The following is an 18,050-nucleotide window of genomic DNA, read 5'->3' on the forward strand; positions in this document are numbered from 1 at the left end:
ATACCTTGTGCTTCACCCCCAGGAAGGTGCCTTGCCATATAGTAGTCACACAATGTTCAATTGAATCGAGAGGGACGACATACTTAAAACTGAACTGAAATTTTTAGAACACAGTTCAGACAGGATTTAAAGGTTCAATTAGGAACATTCATTTATGTATTAGAAAAGTAGCTGTGATTTAAAGGTTTAAAACCTAAGCCTAATTTGTCAAGAAAGAATTCACAAAAAGGTTTGAAATTGCTGACTTAATTGTGTCTAGGAAATGCATCTTAAACTACATTTATAGAAATTAACTGGAAGAATACAATGAAGATATCTTCCATATGGCATGAGAGTGGATTTAGAATGGCCATTGATTAAAAACAATATTTTATTCTTTATCACACTCAATTCCTAGTTTTCCTAGAAGAATCCAACTTATCTTTATAATTTATGTTTTTATATATATTACATAAAATATAAAAACTATGACTATTACCTTATGTCATAAAAAACCCTAAATATAAATTAAAAGAATGGATAGCTTTGGTCATCCTTTATTTAGAAATGAGAGAGGGACTATTAGAAGGCAGAGGGAAGCATGCATTAAGCTATAGGTGTTATTTTTTTTCAAGAAATAGATTTTTTTAAACTTTTTATTTAATGCCTAGATTAATCCTTGTATTCTCTCTCCCTCCCTTAATGAAGATTTTTTAAAAGAAAAAACAGAAACAAAAATCAGTAGAACTGATCAATAAAAAAAAAAAATTGACCTTATATATATGGAATGTCTCACATTACTTTCCAAGATGAAGAGGTGACTTAGTCTCTTTTCTGTCCCTATTTAATTTAAATGTTCTCTAAAATGGGTGGCTGTGTGGTAATTTTGCTAGCACACAAAGAAATGAAAGATAGTCTATACACAAAACTTCCACATCCTAGAGAGGTTTGTTGAAGGATATTTTACAGCCTGACAACTGTGCGATGACTGAAGACCAAAAGATGCAAACGCTGATGATTTGTCTTTCTGACATAACTTGGAAGTCTGTTTCTTATTTTGGTTTGTAGATCAAGTTGCACAATAACCATCTGGGCTATGTAGTGCCAGTTTTTCCACGCAAATTTATGAGACTTAGTTGCCCAAAAAATAGCTTCTCCATTTTTCTTTTGCATATAGAATAAGTTTTATGTCACACAAGTTGGGTAATGATGCAGTAATATTTTGGCTTCCCTGGGAATTATAGGGTAGGGAGATAACATGTTATTTCTGATCCCAAATCAATACTTTGGCCTCACTGAGGATTATAATTGGTTGAGGGGGGAAAGATAAGAGAAGAGGAAGAATTACCTGTGGTAGGGTTTTGCTGTCTTGTGGCTGATGTTGCAGATTTATAATTTGCCACATAAAGATGGGGACCTCTGCTCTCTTGGCCTTGGTTAAGGTCTATAAGACATAATCAGAATATTTCCAGAGCTGGGGTATCAAATCACATCTCTATTATTTTCCTTGTTGCTATTAATTTTAGACCTGAAATAAATGAATGATTTAATTTTTATCAGTCATAAGCCAGTCTTTAGGTTAGTGCTTATGTAGGTACAACAAGAAAGTAAGTTTCACTTAAACTGTACTTTTGCTCACTATTTCACATATCGGGATGTCTTGCAATCTGTTAGTATTACATATGTTGGCAGGCTATAATAGGCTCTATATTAGAGGGAATGTAGCAAGGTACCCAACAGATCTTCAAAGATAATGTGAATATTTAGGAATCTGTTCCTTTGTTTAGAAGAATGGTCACAATAAGGAGAGAAAATTCTAAAGATACTTTTGAGTTAATTGTTTTTTCTTTAAAATGTAAATATTTCATGGTCATTAATACATTATGGTAATTATTTATTAGCTGTTAAGATTATAATATTTGGGAAAGAAATTAGGTTGTGTCTCAATGGATAGCCATACTGAATTTGTGCAACATTGGAATAGTTATGATAGGAATGTATTGGATAAGGAGAAAAATCTGGTGCTATCTATCAGACTGTCTGTGTCTGTCTGTCTATCTATCTATTTACCTATTTATCTTTTTATCTACCTTTCTACCTACCTACTTATCCATCTATATCTATTCAGCATTTCACACAGATTTTATGGGCACTGTCAGAGATGTGCTTATTTGACATAAGGTATAATTGTAGCAGCATGGCAAGTAATTAGAAACAATTGATCACATTTTAATAAAATCAAATTCAACAGGATTATAATTAAACACTCTCCTCTTTCTCCAGAATTCTTGAGTTTACTCCTAAGCTTAACTGAGTTTTATCTTTTGAAATTGTAAATGTTATATGTTTTTTGGCTCCCTAGGAAGGATGCTGCTTGAGAGCTTCTCCATGATTTACCACAACAGGAGGTGCTGAGTATATGCTTGTTGAATTGAATTTAACCTGCTGCAATCTGAGAACTCCTTAGTTCTTAGTGTTTTATTATTGGTACTTTGACCTTTCTGTAGTAGCAGAGCAATGGAGAGGAAGGCTGCAATTTGTAGATTAAAACAAACTTTTAAAGTACTAGATATGGATTGATAAGACACCCCTACCTATTGGTGGGTGAGGTTGGTGTAAAAAATAATAAAGAATGATTATTTTTTTAAAAAAAAGTTTTATTGATGTCTTTTATTTAAAAAAAAATATTGCCAATTTCAGATACATCCCTTCTCCAATACAGAACCCTGTCTTGTACTAAGAAATATTGTTGATAAAAAATAAAACCAATATATTGATCATGCCTCTAAGTGGCTCATAGTATGCATTTAATAAATGTTAGTTGACTGATTGTAGACATCTTATTTTGTACCAGTGGTCCTACCATTTTTTTTTTTTTTTTACTAAAAGAAGAAAATGTTTTATCTTCGATCATTTAGCATCAAGGTAGTTTACTTCATTCAGGTTTTTTTTTTTTTCCCCAGACAGATGTTTCAGGGTAGAGTGGAAACAAAAAAATTAATTTTTGTATCTGCAAAATAAAGATTGTAAAGGGAGAGAACAGTTGGAATCTGACATCATGATGGATGGTCAGAAATATAGCAAGGAATCTTTTGGCTGTGGTTAGATTAGATGACTATGAAAATATAACAATTCTGTGATCCTGTGAACTCCAAATCCCTCAGCTGTTTCAGTTTGTTCATCCATTTCCTAGTTTTTACTTGTTTTTTTTTTTCAATAGTTTTATTTTGTTTTGGTATTTTGCTACTTGAATTAGGCAGCTCTTTTTGTAGTGTTAAAGAAATGGATGGGTGGGGAAAGCCAAGATGAAAGGGACAATTTCAGAGAATTGCAAGAGTACTTCTGTGTACTGATGAAATGAGTGAAATGAGTATAATCAGGAGAGTAATTTTTTACTGTAACAACAATAATGGAAAAAATAATCATTTTTGAAAGATTAAGATCTTTGATCAATGTAGTAATCATTCATGAGTACAGAGGACTAGTGATGAAGAATATTATCTACTTCTTGAGAGACAGATGATGATTTAAATAAGCAGAATGAAACACATTTTTAGACATGGCCAATATGGAAGTTTTATTTGCTTGTCTATTTTTACAAGGTGTTTTTTTCCCCTCTCAATTGGGGGAAGGTGGGGTTGAGAGGGAAAAAAATGATTGCTAATTGAAAAAATTTTAATTAAAAAAGTGCTACTGTGAATATTTTGTAGTATGTGGTATCTTTCTTTTTTCTGCATTGACCTCCTTGGGTTGCTCGATTTTGAGATGGCTAAGTCAAAAGAGATGAAAAATTTAGTGCTTTGCAATTCATTACTAATTCTTTATTAACATAGAGATTATGGTCTTCTTCCCATACATTTTAATATGTATTCTAAGTATTAGACCCCACTAGTAGTATAAAAGTCTTCCTACATTGTCCTGGAAGGAAAGCCTTATATTATAAAATTAGAGACAAATATAAAATTAGAGACAGTAAATAGAGACCATTGTCATCAATTGGTAAGAACCTTGGAAAGTATTTCTCTTCAAAAATCTGCTTAGAAGTCTTCATTTCCTTATTTTTCCTAGTTAAATCTGTTTTTTTTTTTTTTTAACATGTATATTTCAGGATAAATAGAAAATTTCTCACCCAAGTAATAAAGGGAACTTTTTTATTATTTGATTTTGTTTCATAACTAGAATTATAATATATTGAGAAAAGTACTTTAAAATATTCTAATAATAATAATGATATGCAGCAGTGTGGAATAGGTGATAGAGAGGGCTAACTGTGACATTAGGAAGATCTGGGGCTCAAGTCTTGGACTAATACTTTGCCAGGGTGACCCAGGGCAAGTCAATGACTTTCTCAGTATTCCATGCACCTCTTGAATGACTGGTTTAGAGAGCTGTCAGTTTGCCACTGGAGGAAAGTGTTCAACGGTAGGAATTTGTCAAGTAGATGAACTTTTTTTCATTCAATCAAACAAGTATTTATGAAGCATTTTGGTACCACCAGCAGTAAACTTGGTGATGGGGATATACAGAAATGGAAAATATTCTTCTTTGCTCCTAAGAAGCTTATAATCTATGAATTTTGTACATGGGACAATATATATATAGATAAGTAAGTACAAAGTATTTTTTTTTTTTATTTAGAAGAAAATGAGCAATAACAGCTGGAGGAATCTGGAAATGTTTGAGTAGAGCTAAGGAAAGAGCATTGCAGGCTTGAAGATGGTATGCCTTATATTGTCTGGAGTGGAGTATGTAAAGAATGAGCAATATGTAATTAGGCCTGGAAAGATAGACTACAGCCACGTAGTATGGAATTTTTAAATACCAGAGGAGTTTATGTTTTACCATAAAGACAATAAAGGACTACTGAATCTTTTGAAGTAGGTGAGTGACACTATCAGAAGTATAGATGATAAAGATCTGAATTAGTATGAATGTCTATGGGGAGAATTCCTTGGATTGGGAAAGAGATTTTCTTTTTTTTATTTTAATAATATTTTATTTTTTCAAATACATGCAAAGATAGTTTTCAACATACACCTTTGTTAAATCTTGTGTTTTAATTTTTCTCCCTCTTTTTTCCCTGCCCCCAAGACAGTAAACTATATGATATAGCTTAAACGTGTGCAATTGGGAAAGATATTTTGAAGATAGAAAGATATTTGGATGGTTCCTAGCTTTCCTTCTTTGATAGGAAGAATGGGGAGATCCTCAAAACCAGTGTTTCTTAAACAGTCTTGAAACCACAAGCCCAAACTCTCTCATAATGATAATAACATTATTATTATTGATAATAACTAACATTTATATAATATTTAACTGTTTGCAAAACATGTCACACACATTACCTCATTTGAACACTTTAATAGCCTTTTAGAGTAGGTAGTATTAATACTGTTGATGCTCAATTTAGAAGTGAGGAATTTAGAACCACAGAAATTGTAATTTGTCACACAGTTAGTCTCAGGATTAGGATTTGAATCCAAGTCTCCTTGAAGCCACGTCCAGGACTTTGTCCATTATATTTAATTTTCATTCATTTTACAGGTATTTATTAAATGCTTGCTATAAATAAGTAAATAAGTTTGAAATACATTTTATATTAAAAAAATGTGATTCCATGTTTTCTCCTTTTAAAAAGTTGCAAAAACATAATCTTTTAATAAACGTCTTTGTAAGTTTGCCAGGGAATCCCCTTTATCAATCATAACTTAGTCATTGAATCTCAGTCAATTAATATTTATATGAATGTGAGTTTGGATTTTTATAACATAATTTTTATAATTTTATGTGTAATTGGAGTTTCCTCCCTCTTGCCTTCTACTTCTTTAAGTTGGTTTTGTACAATGCCAGTTCTCACACAGCTTGGTGCTTTAGTACAGAGAGTGTTTGGAGTCAGAAATATCAGTATTCAAATCTAACTTTAGGCATTTATTAGCTGTGTGATTCTGGGTAATTCACTTAAATCTCTCTCTACCTCATTTTCATTGATGGTAAAATGGGGATTATAAGAACAACTGTCTTACAGGGTTGTTGTGAGAATTAAAATAATATTTCTAAAGCTTCCTGGCACATAATAGACACTCTACAAATACTTATTCCTTTCTCTATCTCCAAAGTCTAGAGATTTTTGTTGTTGTTGTTTTTTTAACTTAGGCTTCTGGTTCATTTCAGTTCAACATATTTTTACTAAGAAAATTAAAATGAGATACAGTATCTGCCTCCCAAGAGTTCACTGTTTTTGAGGAGCAGAAAAACAACTATATGTCACAGTAGGATTGCAAAGATTTGTGGGGCAATCAAAGTAGTATGAATGATTTAAGAAGAGATCATTTATACTTGGAGTCATCAGGGAAAGTCTTTGCTGAAAGAGACAGAAAGTTAAAAAAGCTAAGAGACAGTTTCCAAAATGGAAGGTTTAACTCTGAAATCATTGTTTTTAAAAAATCTTGTTTCCCTTTATTTTATTTTATTTTATTTTTTAAGTATAGTCCAGGCAATTAGAGCCTGGACATTACTGAAATTCCAAGCCAGGGTGTGTCAAAAGCCAAAGATTCATTTCTGTTCCCTTTCAGAAGGTCTTTTCTTCTCCCTGCCCCTTTCTTTTTGTCATTTTAGCCAGAGTCAGACCACGCAGATGGGAAATGTAGACATGATATTTTTCACTTTTTGGACTCCAAATATGGCTCAGAGACAGATCTTTTTTTCTTCTGAACATGGCATAGTTACAAGGCAGAAATAGTGATAGATTTCTCTTAATAAAAGTATTTGTTGAGGACCTGTTGAGTGATTTGTAGTATGTTAGGCAACCTTTTGGGAGGCAAAATTTCTCCTTCCTCTAACAGGGTAGAGATAATCACCCAAAACTTGACACCCAGAGGCTAAGCTAGGAGTAGGTAACTAAGTGACAATCAATGGAGGGAATATGTTGGGCTTGGAGTCCAGAAGGCCCAAGTTTAAATATTGCCTCATCTATTAGATTGTATCATTCCTAGGCTCTCTCAGCTTTAGATTCCTCATCTCCCAAAAATGCGGCTAATAGCACCTTTTCCCAGAGTTTTATGAGGATCAAATGAGATAAAAGCTATAAAGCACTTTGCAGACCTTAAAATTCTGAGTAAATGTTAGCTGTTATTACTAAAGAACAATTAAGCAGTAAACTTGTATGATATTGATTGGGGACACAGCAGAGATTTCTTTTTTTTCCTTCTTTTTTATTTTTAATTTCCAAAAGATATGCAAGGATAATTTTTCAGCATTGACCCTTGCAAAACCTTGTGTTCCAATCCCCCCCCCCTTCTCCCCACCCCTTCCCTAGATAGCAAATAATCCAATATATGTTAAACATGGCAAAATATATTAAATCCAATATATGCATACATATTTATACAATTATCCCAGCAGAGATTTCTGATGTAGAGAGGAGAGAATGTGGATGGGCAGAGCTGGATAGGGCTTCTTGAAGGAGGAGGCGAGATATGAACTGGGTCTTGAATGGAAAGATAGGATTGAGTCCTGTGAAGGGATGGGAGAAAAAGTATTCCCAGAGACTTTTCCTACTATGAAAACAAAGGTTGAAGATAAAGCAAGGCTGGGAGCAGTGACAGGATATCTGAGCTTCTCCTGTGGTTTAGAAGCCAACAAAAGCACCTTGCAAAAGTTTCCTCCTTTGAGACTGCCTTGTATGGTAGTGTTGATGCCAGATATCATTTACAATGTGATCAAATAAAAGTGTGTGTGCCTTTCTCTTCCAATTTTAACATTATGTACTTCTCTTTTAGCGATGAACGTGGTTGAAATTTGGAGAATGGGGCACTGATCTTGAAAGGCATTCCTCAGAATTGATTGGAGTATGTCAGGGGGCTCAGATTTAGACAAATTAAAGGAATGGGAGTCTGGTTATTTTGTATGGATTGCTGTTCTTGTTTAAAATGATCATTGTTTTCTTGGGCCTTCTTGCCCTGAAGTAGAGCCATATTGATCAAATGAAATAATATATGAAAAGTACAAACTTTAGAGAACTACATAAATGTTAGCTGTTACTATTATTATGGAAATTTACTTTCCACTGCATAGTAAAGATTTCCTCACTCATGGCTGTTTGTTCAACTATTTATTGAGCTCCTACTCTGTGTAAATCACTGTATGAGGCAGGCTTTGGATTCTTAGAGACTCTCAGGGTTAACTAGATTAATGAATTATTTTGGAAGAGTGTATTGGTGGTTAATGCTGTTTTAATTAAATATTTTAAAAAAGTTCACTGCCTTATAAATATTTCAGTCAAACTTTATCAATGACATTAGTTTTCTTCTGAACACAAATACACCTATAAAAAGTTTTCTGTCTTTTGGCTTTGCAGAGATCCAGATTCCTATCAGCCTTCATTTTCCCTTTTCCTATCTGTGACAATTGTAGATAGGTTGATTCCCAGACATACATTTTCTTTCCCACACTCTCTGACACACAATCCTCACTATCACTGAACTTTATACACTGAAGTATACTAATAAATGATCTCACAATCACAATAATTTCCCACCACCCACTTTTCTTTCCTTAAAATATATTCTTCTTTTAAATACTTAGTCTAGGTCTCTAATATGGTCAAGGCCAGGTAGCATTCAGAATCAGAGTGAACTCTGATCTCTGTGATTTTTGGTACTTTAGCCTTTCTGTTTCTTTTACCATTTTCCTCATCTGTAAAATAAAAAAGGGGGTGAGGGTTAGCTCACTTCTCATGTCCCTTCTAATTCTAAACCACTGCCTTGCACAGCCATTTAATAAATGTTTGAATTCCAGCAGACCATAAATTACACCAGTTCTTATGACCTTCTAGCTTCCTAGAAAGGTCTATAATAATAACTATTAGCATTTTCTTTTAAAATTTCTTATTAGGCTTCTTATGATCGTAGAAAATCTTCTAGTTTTCCTTCCCTTCAACTTTTGCCTCTACAAGATTATCTTTTGTCTAATTCCCATTGCCCCATCAACTCTGAGAATTAGTGTTCTTATTAAAGTGTGTTACTACCCTAAAAGTCTTAGGCCTCTCAAGGTTATTGGCATTTTATTCTAGATTAAAGCTTTAAGTAAAAGCAATGGGAATGCTAACATGGGATGTATACATTCCGAAACCAGATCACAGTTGGACGAAAATTTTGATGTATCTTGATAGTACCTAGGCATTCTGCCTTGATTTTAGGTCAATTCTCTGAGAGGATCTGAGCAAATCAGATCTTTAAGGATCTGGGGTCTTGCTGTTACTCCAATGAAACAGAGCAGAGATATGGCAAAGGGAGGCAAACTAAGTTCTATTAGTCTTAGAAGGGATACTAAACAGTGAGTTAGACAGGAGAGGGGAATGTGGAAGATAAGTAGAAATCTAAAGCATGTTTTATTTAGATTATGAGAAACAGTGACAGTGGATGAAGAACTGTCTTTGAACTAGAAAGATTTTCATTCAAGTCCTAACCCTGAGGCATATATGATGCTGGGCAAGTTACTTAAATTTTAAGTGTTTGAGGCAAACTTGTTGAGACTATAAGTTGCAAAGGAGGCACCACTCTACATTGGCAGAAGAGAGATCCCTTACTTGGGATTTCCTTATACCAAATAAACCACAAGTCTATTCTCTATCCTTTATTCATCTGACAGATATATTCAAGGGATTTATTTTTAAGTGTTTTAAATTTTGTTAAAAATGAAGAGATGAGCTGTTGAATTTTAAGCAATAGAGCAATTTTTGTTTATGTCAAACATTTGCTTAAGAAACACAGACAAAAATTTGAGTGGAAGAAGCTAGCAATAGCCTTGTAAAAGAAAGGGAATTTTCTGAATTTCTTGTCCTCTACAATGTCAAACAGATATTCCTTCAACTTACGAGGACAGGAAAACAAATGGAGGAAAAAGTCCATAAGCAAGGAAGACATTTAATCTTTTCTCCTGTGGTAATTCATTTCAGGGGCTAGAAATGTATCCTGTTTTTATATATAAGAATATATATATAAAAGAATGTCTACTAATTTTAGACTTCTGCATAAAAGAATTATTGTGATCTGTTAGTGCAGTGATCTACTAGGTTTTCACCTGCTCTACAGATTTTAGAAATTATTTTAGGGTCTAGAAACAATATAGGAACTTCTTATTTTTAAACATTTTGCAACTAAATCCAATTGTTTCTTTTTTAGAGAAAAATTTTAAAAAATGTTCAATTCACCATCTTTAAGAATTTAGGTCAAATGTAAAACTAGATTTGATAATTAGTGGTATAAATATTATAGTTTCATATTATGGAGAAGCACATGTGAATGGAAGATAGATGCATTTGTAAGTTATATTTGTTGGAAGAAAATTGCTGTTGCCCTGGTCAACAACTATTTCTTCGAAGACTCTTACTCCTAGTACATTGTAGACTAACCTTTTTGGTTTTTATGTTCAAACTTCAAATTTTGTTGGGTTGATTGTTTATATTGTGTAATTCTAAGCTGTTTCTGTACTTAAAGAAAGAACATTCTAGAAATTTCTTAGAAAACTTTAGTGCTTCAGTGATTTCACTTAGCTTTGCCTGTCAGTTCCTTGTATATTCAAAAGCTACTATTGCTTAATTTAGCCAAGTTTGATGGACAGAATACTGGACCACAGAGTCAAAAGACTTGGATTCAAATCCTGGTTTTGACATTTATTTTTCAAATGACTTTCCCTTTAGTTATGCTTTTAAAAAATTCATTATTTGTTTATCTTTCAAAGCTTTGATATTTATTGCTCTTATGCTGTTGGGCAAATAGATTAAACATTCTAAACTATAGTTTTTTTCATCTGTCACAGGCAATTGAATGAAATCAGGAATTCTTAATCTTTTTTATCTTGTACCTACTCTTAGAATAATGCTTTAAAATGCATAGAAAACATGGGTTCACAAAGAAAGTAAATTATATTGAAAGTATAAAAGACATATTTTTAAACATCATGAACCCCAAGATAAGGCTACCCCCTAGATGGGATATTCTTTAAAGCCCTTCTAATTCTAAATCCCATTAATGGCATTTTCAAGTGCTGTTTTATTCCAATGTAGCAAGACCCCTCAAATAAATGACTTTTCAGGGAAAAAAAATCCAAATAGAGTGTGGGTGGGTGGGGGAGGGGGGTTATATCCCTGATGAAGCCCTTTATAGGTGTCTTGACAATAGTGCAACAACCCAATCTCCTTTCTCCATTTCCACCCCACCCCTTTCAAAAAAAAAAAAAAAAAAAAGCAAGAAAAGAAAGAATCTTTTTAGGTTTAATCAGGTTTCAGTTGCCTTATCAAATCTTTTGGCTCTGAAAGAGATTGCTACAGTATCCAATCTGGGGGAGAAATTATTTTCTGGTTTGCAGCTCATTTTTCCTTACTTGCTTGTCAGACTGAGGTGAAAGTAGACTGAGCCTTAGATCTAGTTGGCTTTGGAGACTCCTGCTCTTGTGGGTGTCTGTGTATCCTTTAAGTGAATAATTGAATTTGGGGGCTTGGTCTGAGCTAAGTGACTTGGAATTGCATGATCATTGACAAAAAAAGTTACATAATCAGGTTTCTCATATGTCAAATGGGAATAATAATACTCTGTACTCCTGATTTCTTATGGTTGTTGTGGGGAAAAAATGTCTTTATAAACTTTGAAATGTCCATGTGATTGATTATTTCAGTTTTTTAAAAAAAATAGCTTTTTGTGAAATCATTGATTAGATAGGAAGTTTGCCCCATTAACTTAGTTCACTTTGGTCTCCTGCCTGTTGCCATAGCATTTTGTTTCTTAAAGGGCTTAAATCAGTATGATTATTTTAAATCCACATGATGCTTCTTGGTCTTTGAGATGGCTGGTGAATATATATAATGCTTCAAAGTGCTCTTCAGGAATCAGACTAGTTCAGAAATGAAGAGGGAGCCAGAAAAATGTGAATAATCTGTTTACTCAGTTGTTAGTATGTAACACCCTCCAGAAAGGGTATGTTTCTGTCTGGCGCATGTTAACGGTTCTTCCCACGGAGTTGTTTTTGTCCGCATTCATTAGCACATTTGCTGATCTCGCTAAGTAAAGCAATTACTGTATTTTAACCATCTTTTCCAATAGGAAACACAGTGTTTATTGGCCAGATGTCGATGTGACACCCTGGCAAATTATCAGCTTTTACCGCATAATTATATAAGGCACCAGTTGGGCGCTATCTCTTGAGTGAAGGTGTAGACATGGAGTGTGATGTGTTAGGATTTTAACTTGGGTTACTCTCTGAAATTAGAGAATAGCTTTCAGCAGATTTTATTAATGAATGTGCTGTTTATAGTCCTATCATAAGGAATAGTCTGAATTTGAGTTAAACCTTACAGTAAAAATCTTACTTTTCTTGGTGCTATATATTGACATGGAAGTTCTCAATAAGTCTTCCTAAGGAACAGGTGGGACTATACCATTCCTTTTCTTAAAATCCTTTTAGTAGCTCATTCCTGCTAACGCTGTGGTAAAATGCCAGAAAGTCTCTTTTACCTTTCATGTACAGAAAAATACCCTTTCTGGAGGTGTTACATACAAACAACCGAGTAAACAGATTATTCACATTTTTTCTGACTCTCTTTAATTCTGAACTAGTCTAATTCCTGAAGAGCACTTTGAAGCATTATAAGGATATGTGCCAGCCATCCAAAGACAAGAAGCATCATTTTTTACTTTTCTTGATGCTATATGTTGACATTCCTGAAGAGCACTTTGAAACATTATAAGGACATGTGCCAGCCATCCAGAGACAAGAAGCATCATGTGTATTTAAAATAACCATACTGATTTAAGCTCTTTAAGAAACAAAATGCTGTGGCAACAGGCATGAGACCAAAGTGAATTCAATTGATGGGACAGACTTCCTATCTAACCATTGATTTCATAAAAAGCTATTTTTGAAAGAACAGCAATAACAAATCACATGGACATAGAACATAGCACATTTACAGAAACATTTTCACTATAACCATTATTCCCATTTTACAGATGTGGAAACCAGATTATTTGACTTTTTTGTCAATGACCATGCATTTATTAAGTATGTACTCTAGCTTATCTTTCTAGACTAATTTAACATTATTCCTCTCAACAAGCTTTATATTTCAGCTAAAATAGTTGTTCTCCAAAGTGGGTATTCTATTTCTCACTTGTGTGTGTTTGCATAGATTATTCTTCATTCTTTGAATGCAAGACTTGCTCATGGTAACCTCTTAGGATCCTTCACTTTTTTCAAGGCTCAGTTCTGGCATTCTTCCTATACTAACATCTTCCTACTTTCCTGTGCTTCACTCCTCCCCTGCCCCAATCCACATTATTAGTGGTTTCTTCTTCTTCAGATTGCCTTGTATTTGGTTTTTTTTTTTTTTTTGGTACATATTACATCTTTCAGGAGAATGTGATTTCCTTAACTATTTCATTTTTGTCTTTGTATCCTTATCACCTAACTCAGTTTCTTGTACATAGTAGTCCATTAATATTTGTTTAATATAGGAGTACCAGCTTCTACCAAGTTGGAAAACTATTAAGTTTGGTCATAAGAATAGGCTATATTTTTATTTCTTGAGATCCACCTAAATAATATCAAATGTCTTTTTGGTCATATGTGCACCTGAAGTCAGAATAGTCTGTAGGAGTATACTAGTATTCTCATGAATGAAATCATGAATTTCTTGAAGAATTGAAGATGATTTTGCTACATCGCTAAGAGTTATGATTCTGGGAAAACAATAACTAGAGTTGACCTTTCATTTAAAACACTGACCAGTTAATGAAATTCAAGACTAAAATTTCTTACAGGCTTCTATGACTGTAATAAATACAAACACAAAATAATTATTATAAGAGTTGTAATATGATAATTACATAGATGGTCCAATTGAATTTTACGAGAAATTAGAGAATGGACAGATAAATGTCCATTAACTGGGTGATCAGGAAAGATTTCATGGAAAAGGTGGCATCAGAACTGAGTTGTGGAAGAGAACATCTTCAAAAACCAGAAGGGCAATCCCAGTTTTCTCCTCTGAAAAATGACGACAGCAGCACCCACCTTACTGGATTACTGTGAGGATCAAATGAGATAATGCAGTTATCTCTTCCACATCCCAGATGTTAGGGAAGAATTACTCCCATGATTTGGAAAATCCATGTAATATTTTTTGGCCCTTCCTTTATACCAGAGAAATCTGAATTACTGTGATATAAAAGATAAAATGTTTTCTATTACATAATACTATACATATATTTTATGCATTTCTGAGTTTCCTAATCTTTTTCTATGTCATCTGCTAGCTTTTGCTTGGCTTCCACAAAATTCTCCATCCTCCCCACTCCCTAAGTTGTCATTTAATTTCTTATGCTGACCTGAAATATGTTGAAACTGTGAAGAAAGAAGTTGTAATTGTGGAAGGGATAGTAACTTTATGTAAAATATTTTGCAAATAAGTCTTTAAGCTTTATTTACATAAATATTAACTATAGAAATGTAAGGGACATCACTTAAGCATTATATATTTTCCCCTTTGTATATATTTCTTCTAACTTTCTGTATTTTGAGAACAAAATTAAGAAAATTTTTCCTTTTATAAACAGCTTAGTGAAAGTCAGAATTATGTACAAAGTTATAGAGGTGAAAAAATGCAGGACTAGATCTGTAAATAAATAGTTCAGTTTGACTGGCACATAAGTCTTGTAAAGGGTTGTATGATAATAATGCCTGGAAATTAGAATCAAGTTATTGAAATCCCTGATTTCTAGGCTATGCGAGTAAACTGTATTTTATTTAGAAGCCTTGAGGAATCCCACTGAAAGATTTTAACAAATCTCTATGACATGATGTTTATCATGGCAGTAAGCAGAAGGATACATACAATGGAAAGAGGAAGAAATTAGAATCAGGAAGATTGGGAAGGAGGCTACTATAATAATCCAGGAGAAGAATCTTGATGGTCTGAACACCAGGGTGTCAGCAGAAAGTAAAAAGAAGAGGGATGATGATGATGTTTAATATTTTTTAGAAAGAATCAAATTCTGTCACCTGAATAGATATTGAGTGAAGACTCAAAAATAATTGAATTATGAGTCTTGGAAAAGGTCAGAAATGCTTTCAGTAGAAACTAAGAGGTTATAGAGGGAGGAGGACAAGAGGAGTTCTGCTTTGGATGTGTGCAGGTTGAAGTATCTGGGTTGGATATCTGGGTGGAGGTATCAAGTAGAGAGATCCTGTTTGAAGCATGAAGTCTTGTTTCATTTAAAGACTAATTTTTCTCCCTATTTTCTTCTTCTTCTTTTTTTTTATAGCTTAAACATTATGGAGCTGTATTTTGGAGAATATAAGCATGTGCAGCAGGAGTATGGAGTACATCTTAGGGTTGAAAGTGATGAGACCAAAAAATCAAGGCTTTCTCAGAATGCCAAGACAGGATCTTATGGTGTCAGTATTAGAGTACAAGGAATTGATGGCCATCCATACATTGTACTGAATAATACAGAGAGATGTTTGGCAGGCATGCCTTTTGCAGAAAATGGGCCATCATTTACGCCTCCAACAGTCAACGACCTGCCTTTACATTCCAATGTTGATCCCAGACTGGAAGAGAAAGCCAGTGAAGAAATAAGGTTTCCAGAAAACCCATATGGACAACCCACTGTATTTAGAAGTCTAAAATCAGCCAGGCTATATGAAGGTAAAAATGGACTTCTTGACCACAAAGATAGTTCACTAAAATCATCTAATATGCTGAACTTTCAGAGACACCCTGAACTTTTGCAGCCTTATAATCCTGAAAAGAATGAATTGAATTTAGAGACTGATCCCTCTCATGAGCGCAATTGGACCAAAACACTTACAGATGAAACTAAAAATGACAAGCATTCTCAAACTTGCTTTTCTAAACCTGCTACTTCTCAACCAGCTAGCATGCCTCCAGGAGACATGTCAAAATGCAATGTGACAGCCATTCGTTTGTGCAGCTCAATTATGATAGATGATCCCAAGAAGCAGGCATCGGTGTGTTTGAATGTTCAGAACTGCGCCAACGAGGGGCTGCCAGCTGAATCGCCGTCTGAGAAGCCCCTTACTGCCATTCACTCTGATACTCATCAGGAAAGCAAAAAGAGTCAGCCAGATGTTCTTCCCTTTCGCCGTCAAGATTCTGCTGGGCTGGTGTTGGATGGTTACAGGTCACGGAGATCCTCCTCCTCCTCAGCCACCCCCACTTCAGCCAACTCTCTGTACAAATTTCTGCTGGATGACCAGGATTACGCCATCCATGCTGACAATGTGAATCGTCATGAAAACAGAAGATACATCCCCTTCATGCCAGGAACAGGCCGGGACATTGATACAGGATCTATTGTAGGTGTAGATCAATTAATTGAAAAATTTGATCAGAAAGTTGGCTCTCAGAGAAGAGGGAGATCTGGGAAACGGAACAGATTTCATCCAGATGATCGTGAGAGATCCAGAAGCGTAGATAGTGCCTTTCCTTTTGGTCTACAGGGAGACTCTGAATACTTAGATGAGTTTAGCCGAAACTTGGGCAAATCAAACGAACATCTCCTCAGACCATCCCAGGTTTGGCAGCAGAAGCCTCTCTCGCGAGATCGTCGCCTTCTTTCTGGTGGGAAACATTTTGCGGTAGGGCGGACCTCTGGGAAACTGCAGGAGCTAGGTCAGGATGCTCCTGATGGACAGCCCAAATGGTCGCAGTTCCATAATGCAGGCAAAAGTCATGAGAATAAAGTTAATAATAGTGGGTTAATGAGACCCTCCGCACTTATAACCCAGAATAAAAAGGAGGAAGAAATAAAAACAGCAACGGCCACTGTGTTGTTACAGAATCAGGCTGCGGCCACATCACCTGATTCAGGAACAAAGAAAATCTCCATCAAGACACTCTCCTCTGCTACACATACTCAGGTAATTCTCATGTGTCAAGTGGCTTTTTAAAAATGGCTTCAATGACAGTCATGGGGCAATGACCACTGAGTCAAAGGACTTGGGCTTAGATGCCATCAAATCCCTTCTAATTCTGTTGTATTCCTATGATCTTTAATGGGAAAGGGGAGTCAATAAAATATGTATAAAATTAAGCATATTTTGACTTAAAAAATATTAGCCTCACTTGAAATATATTCAGAAATATAGTTCTATAATCAGCACTACCCACATTACACATAAATATAATGGTTAAAATACATAATCATATGTAGATCAGGGATAAATAACATCTAATTTTTTTTGGCAGAGGCAGTTGAGGTTAAGTGACTTGCTCAGGGTCACACAGCCAGTATCTGAGGTCAGATTTGAATTCAGATCTTCCTGACTAAAGGGCTGGTGCTCTGTTCACTATGCTACCTAGCTGTCCCAATATCTAAATTATTTCAAGATCTTATGATTTTTGTTGATGTTCATGGACACGGATTGTGACCCTTTTCTGTGGTTAACTAGTCTTTGGCAGTTTCCATGGCTAAAAATTCATTACTGTGCAGCTAACTGAAGATGAGTTTCTTTGAATTTAATTAGTCTTTCAGATGACAGGTAATTCAGATCATAACCAGACCTATGTCCAAAGATTTACCAACTTGATCAGAACTACCACAGCTCACTCTCTTCTGTTGTAATTTTTGAGAACCCAGGATTACCTTCATTTCTTGGGCAATTCTAATGGAGGATAAAACAAATATTAAGGGGAAAAGGGGGAACCAAAATCTATCTTAATAATTCTCTTATATTACCATAGTTCAAACCATAGTACCATCTCCTTATATTAATCATTAATTACATATCACTGATTTTTTTTTAGTATTTTATATATGTAGGCACGTATGTACTGGCTAATTAGGATAGTTTCCCAGATTCATTCAAAGAATGGGTGTTATATGTATCTACACACACACACACACACATATACACACACACACATATGGAAACATTTTTAATATACATACATATATACACACACAAACACATACCCAGCTACATAACTGTAATGGTTATCTTTTCTGTTATCTATTTTTGTGAAAATATATGGTAATCACGATTTTCAAATG

General features: G+C 34.4%; 1 protein-coding gene across 1 annotated transcript in view; it reads left to right on the forward strand.

Moving 5' to 3' along the window:
• Positions 1 to 18,050, forward strand: part of CGNL1 (cingulin like 1) — a 207,026-nt gene that overhangs the window by 45,793 nt on the left and 143,183 nt on the right. Inside the window, exon 2 of the mRNA XM_051980721.1 lies at positions 15,297 to 16,917. Coding sequence (XP_051836681.1) covers positions 15,307 to 16,917 — 1,611 coding nt within the window. The 5' untranslated portion in view covers positions 15,297 to 15,306. The remainder of the gene's footprint in view (positions 1 to 15,296; positions 16,918 to 18,050) is intronic.

The sequence above is a fragment of the Antechinus flavipes genome, chromosome 2, assembly GCF_016432865.1.
Source record: "Antechinus flavipes isolate AdamAnt ecotype Samford, QLD, Australia chromosome 2, AdamAnt_v2, whole genome shotgun sequence".
In the NCBI taxonomy this organism is placed as follows: domain Eukaryota; kingdom Metazoa; phylum Chordata; class Mammalia; order Dasyuromorphia; family Dasyuridae; genus Antechinus; species Antechinus flavipes.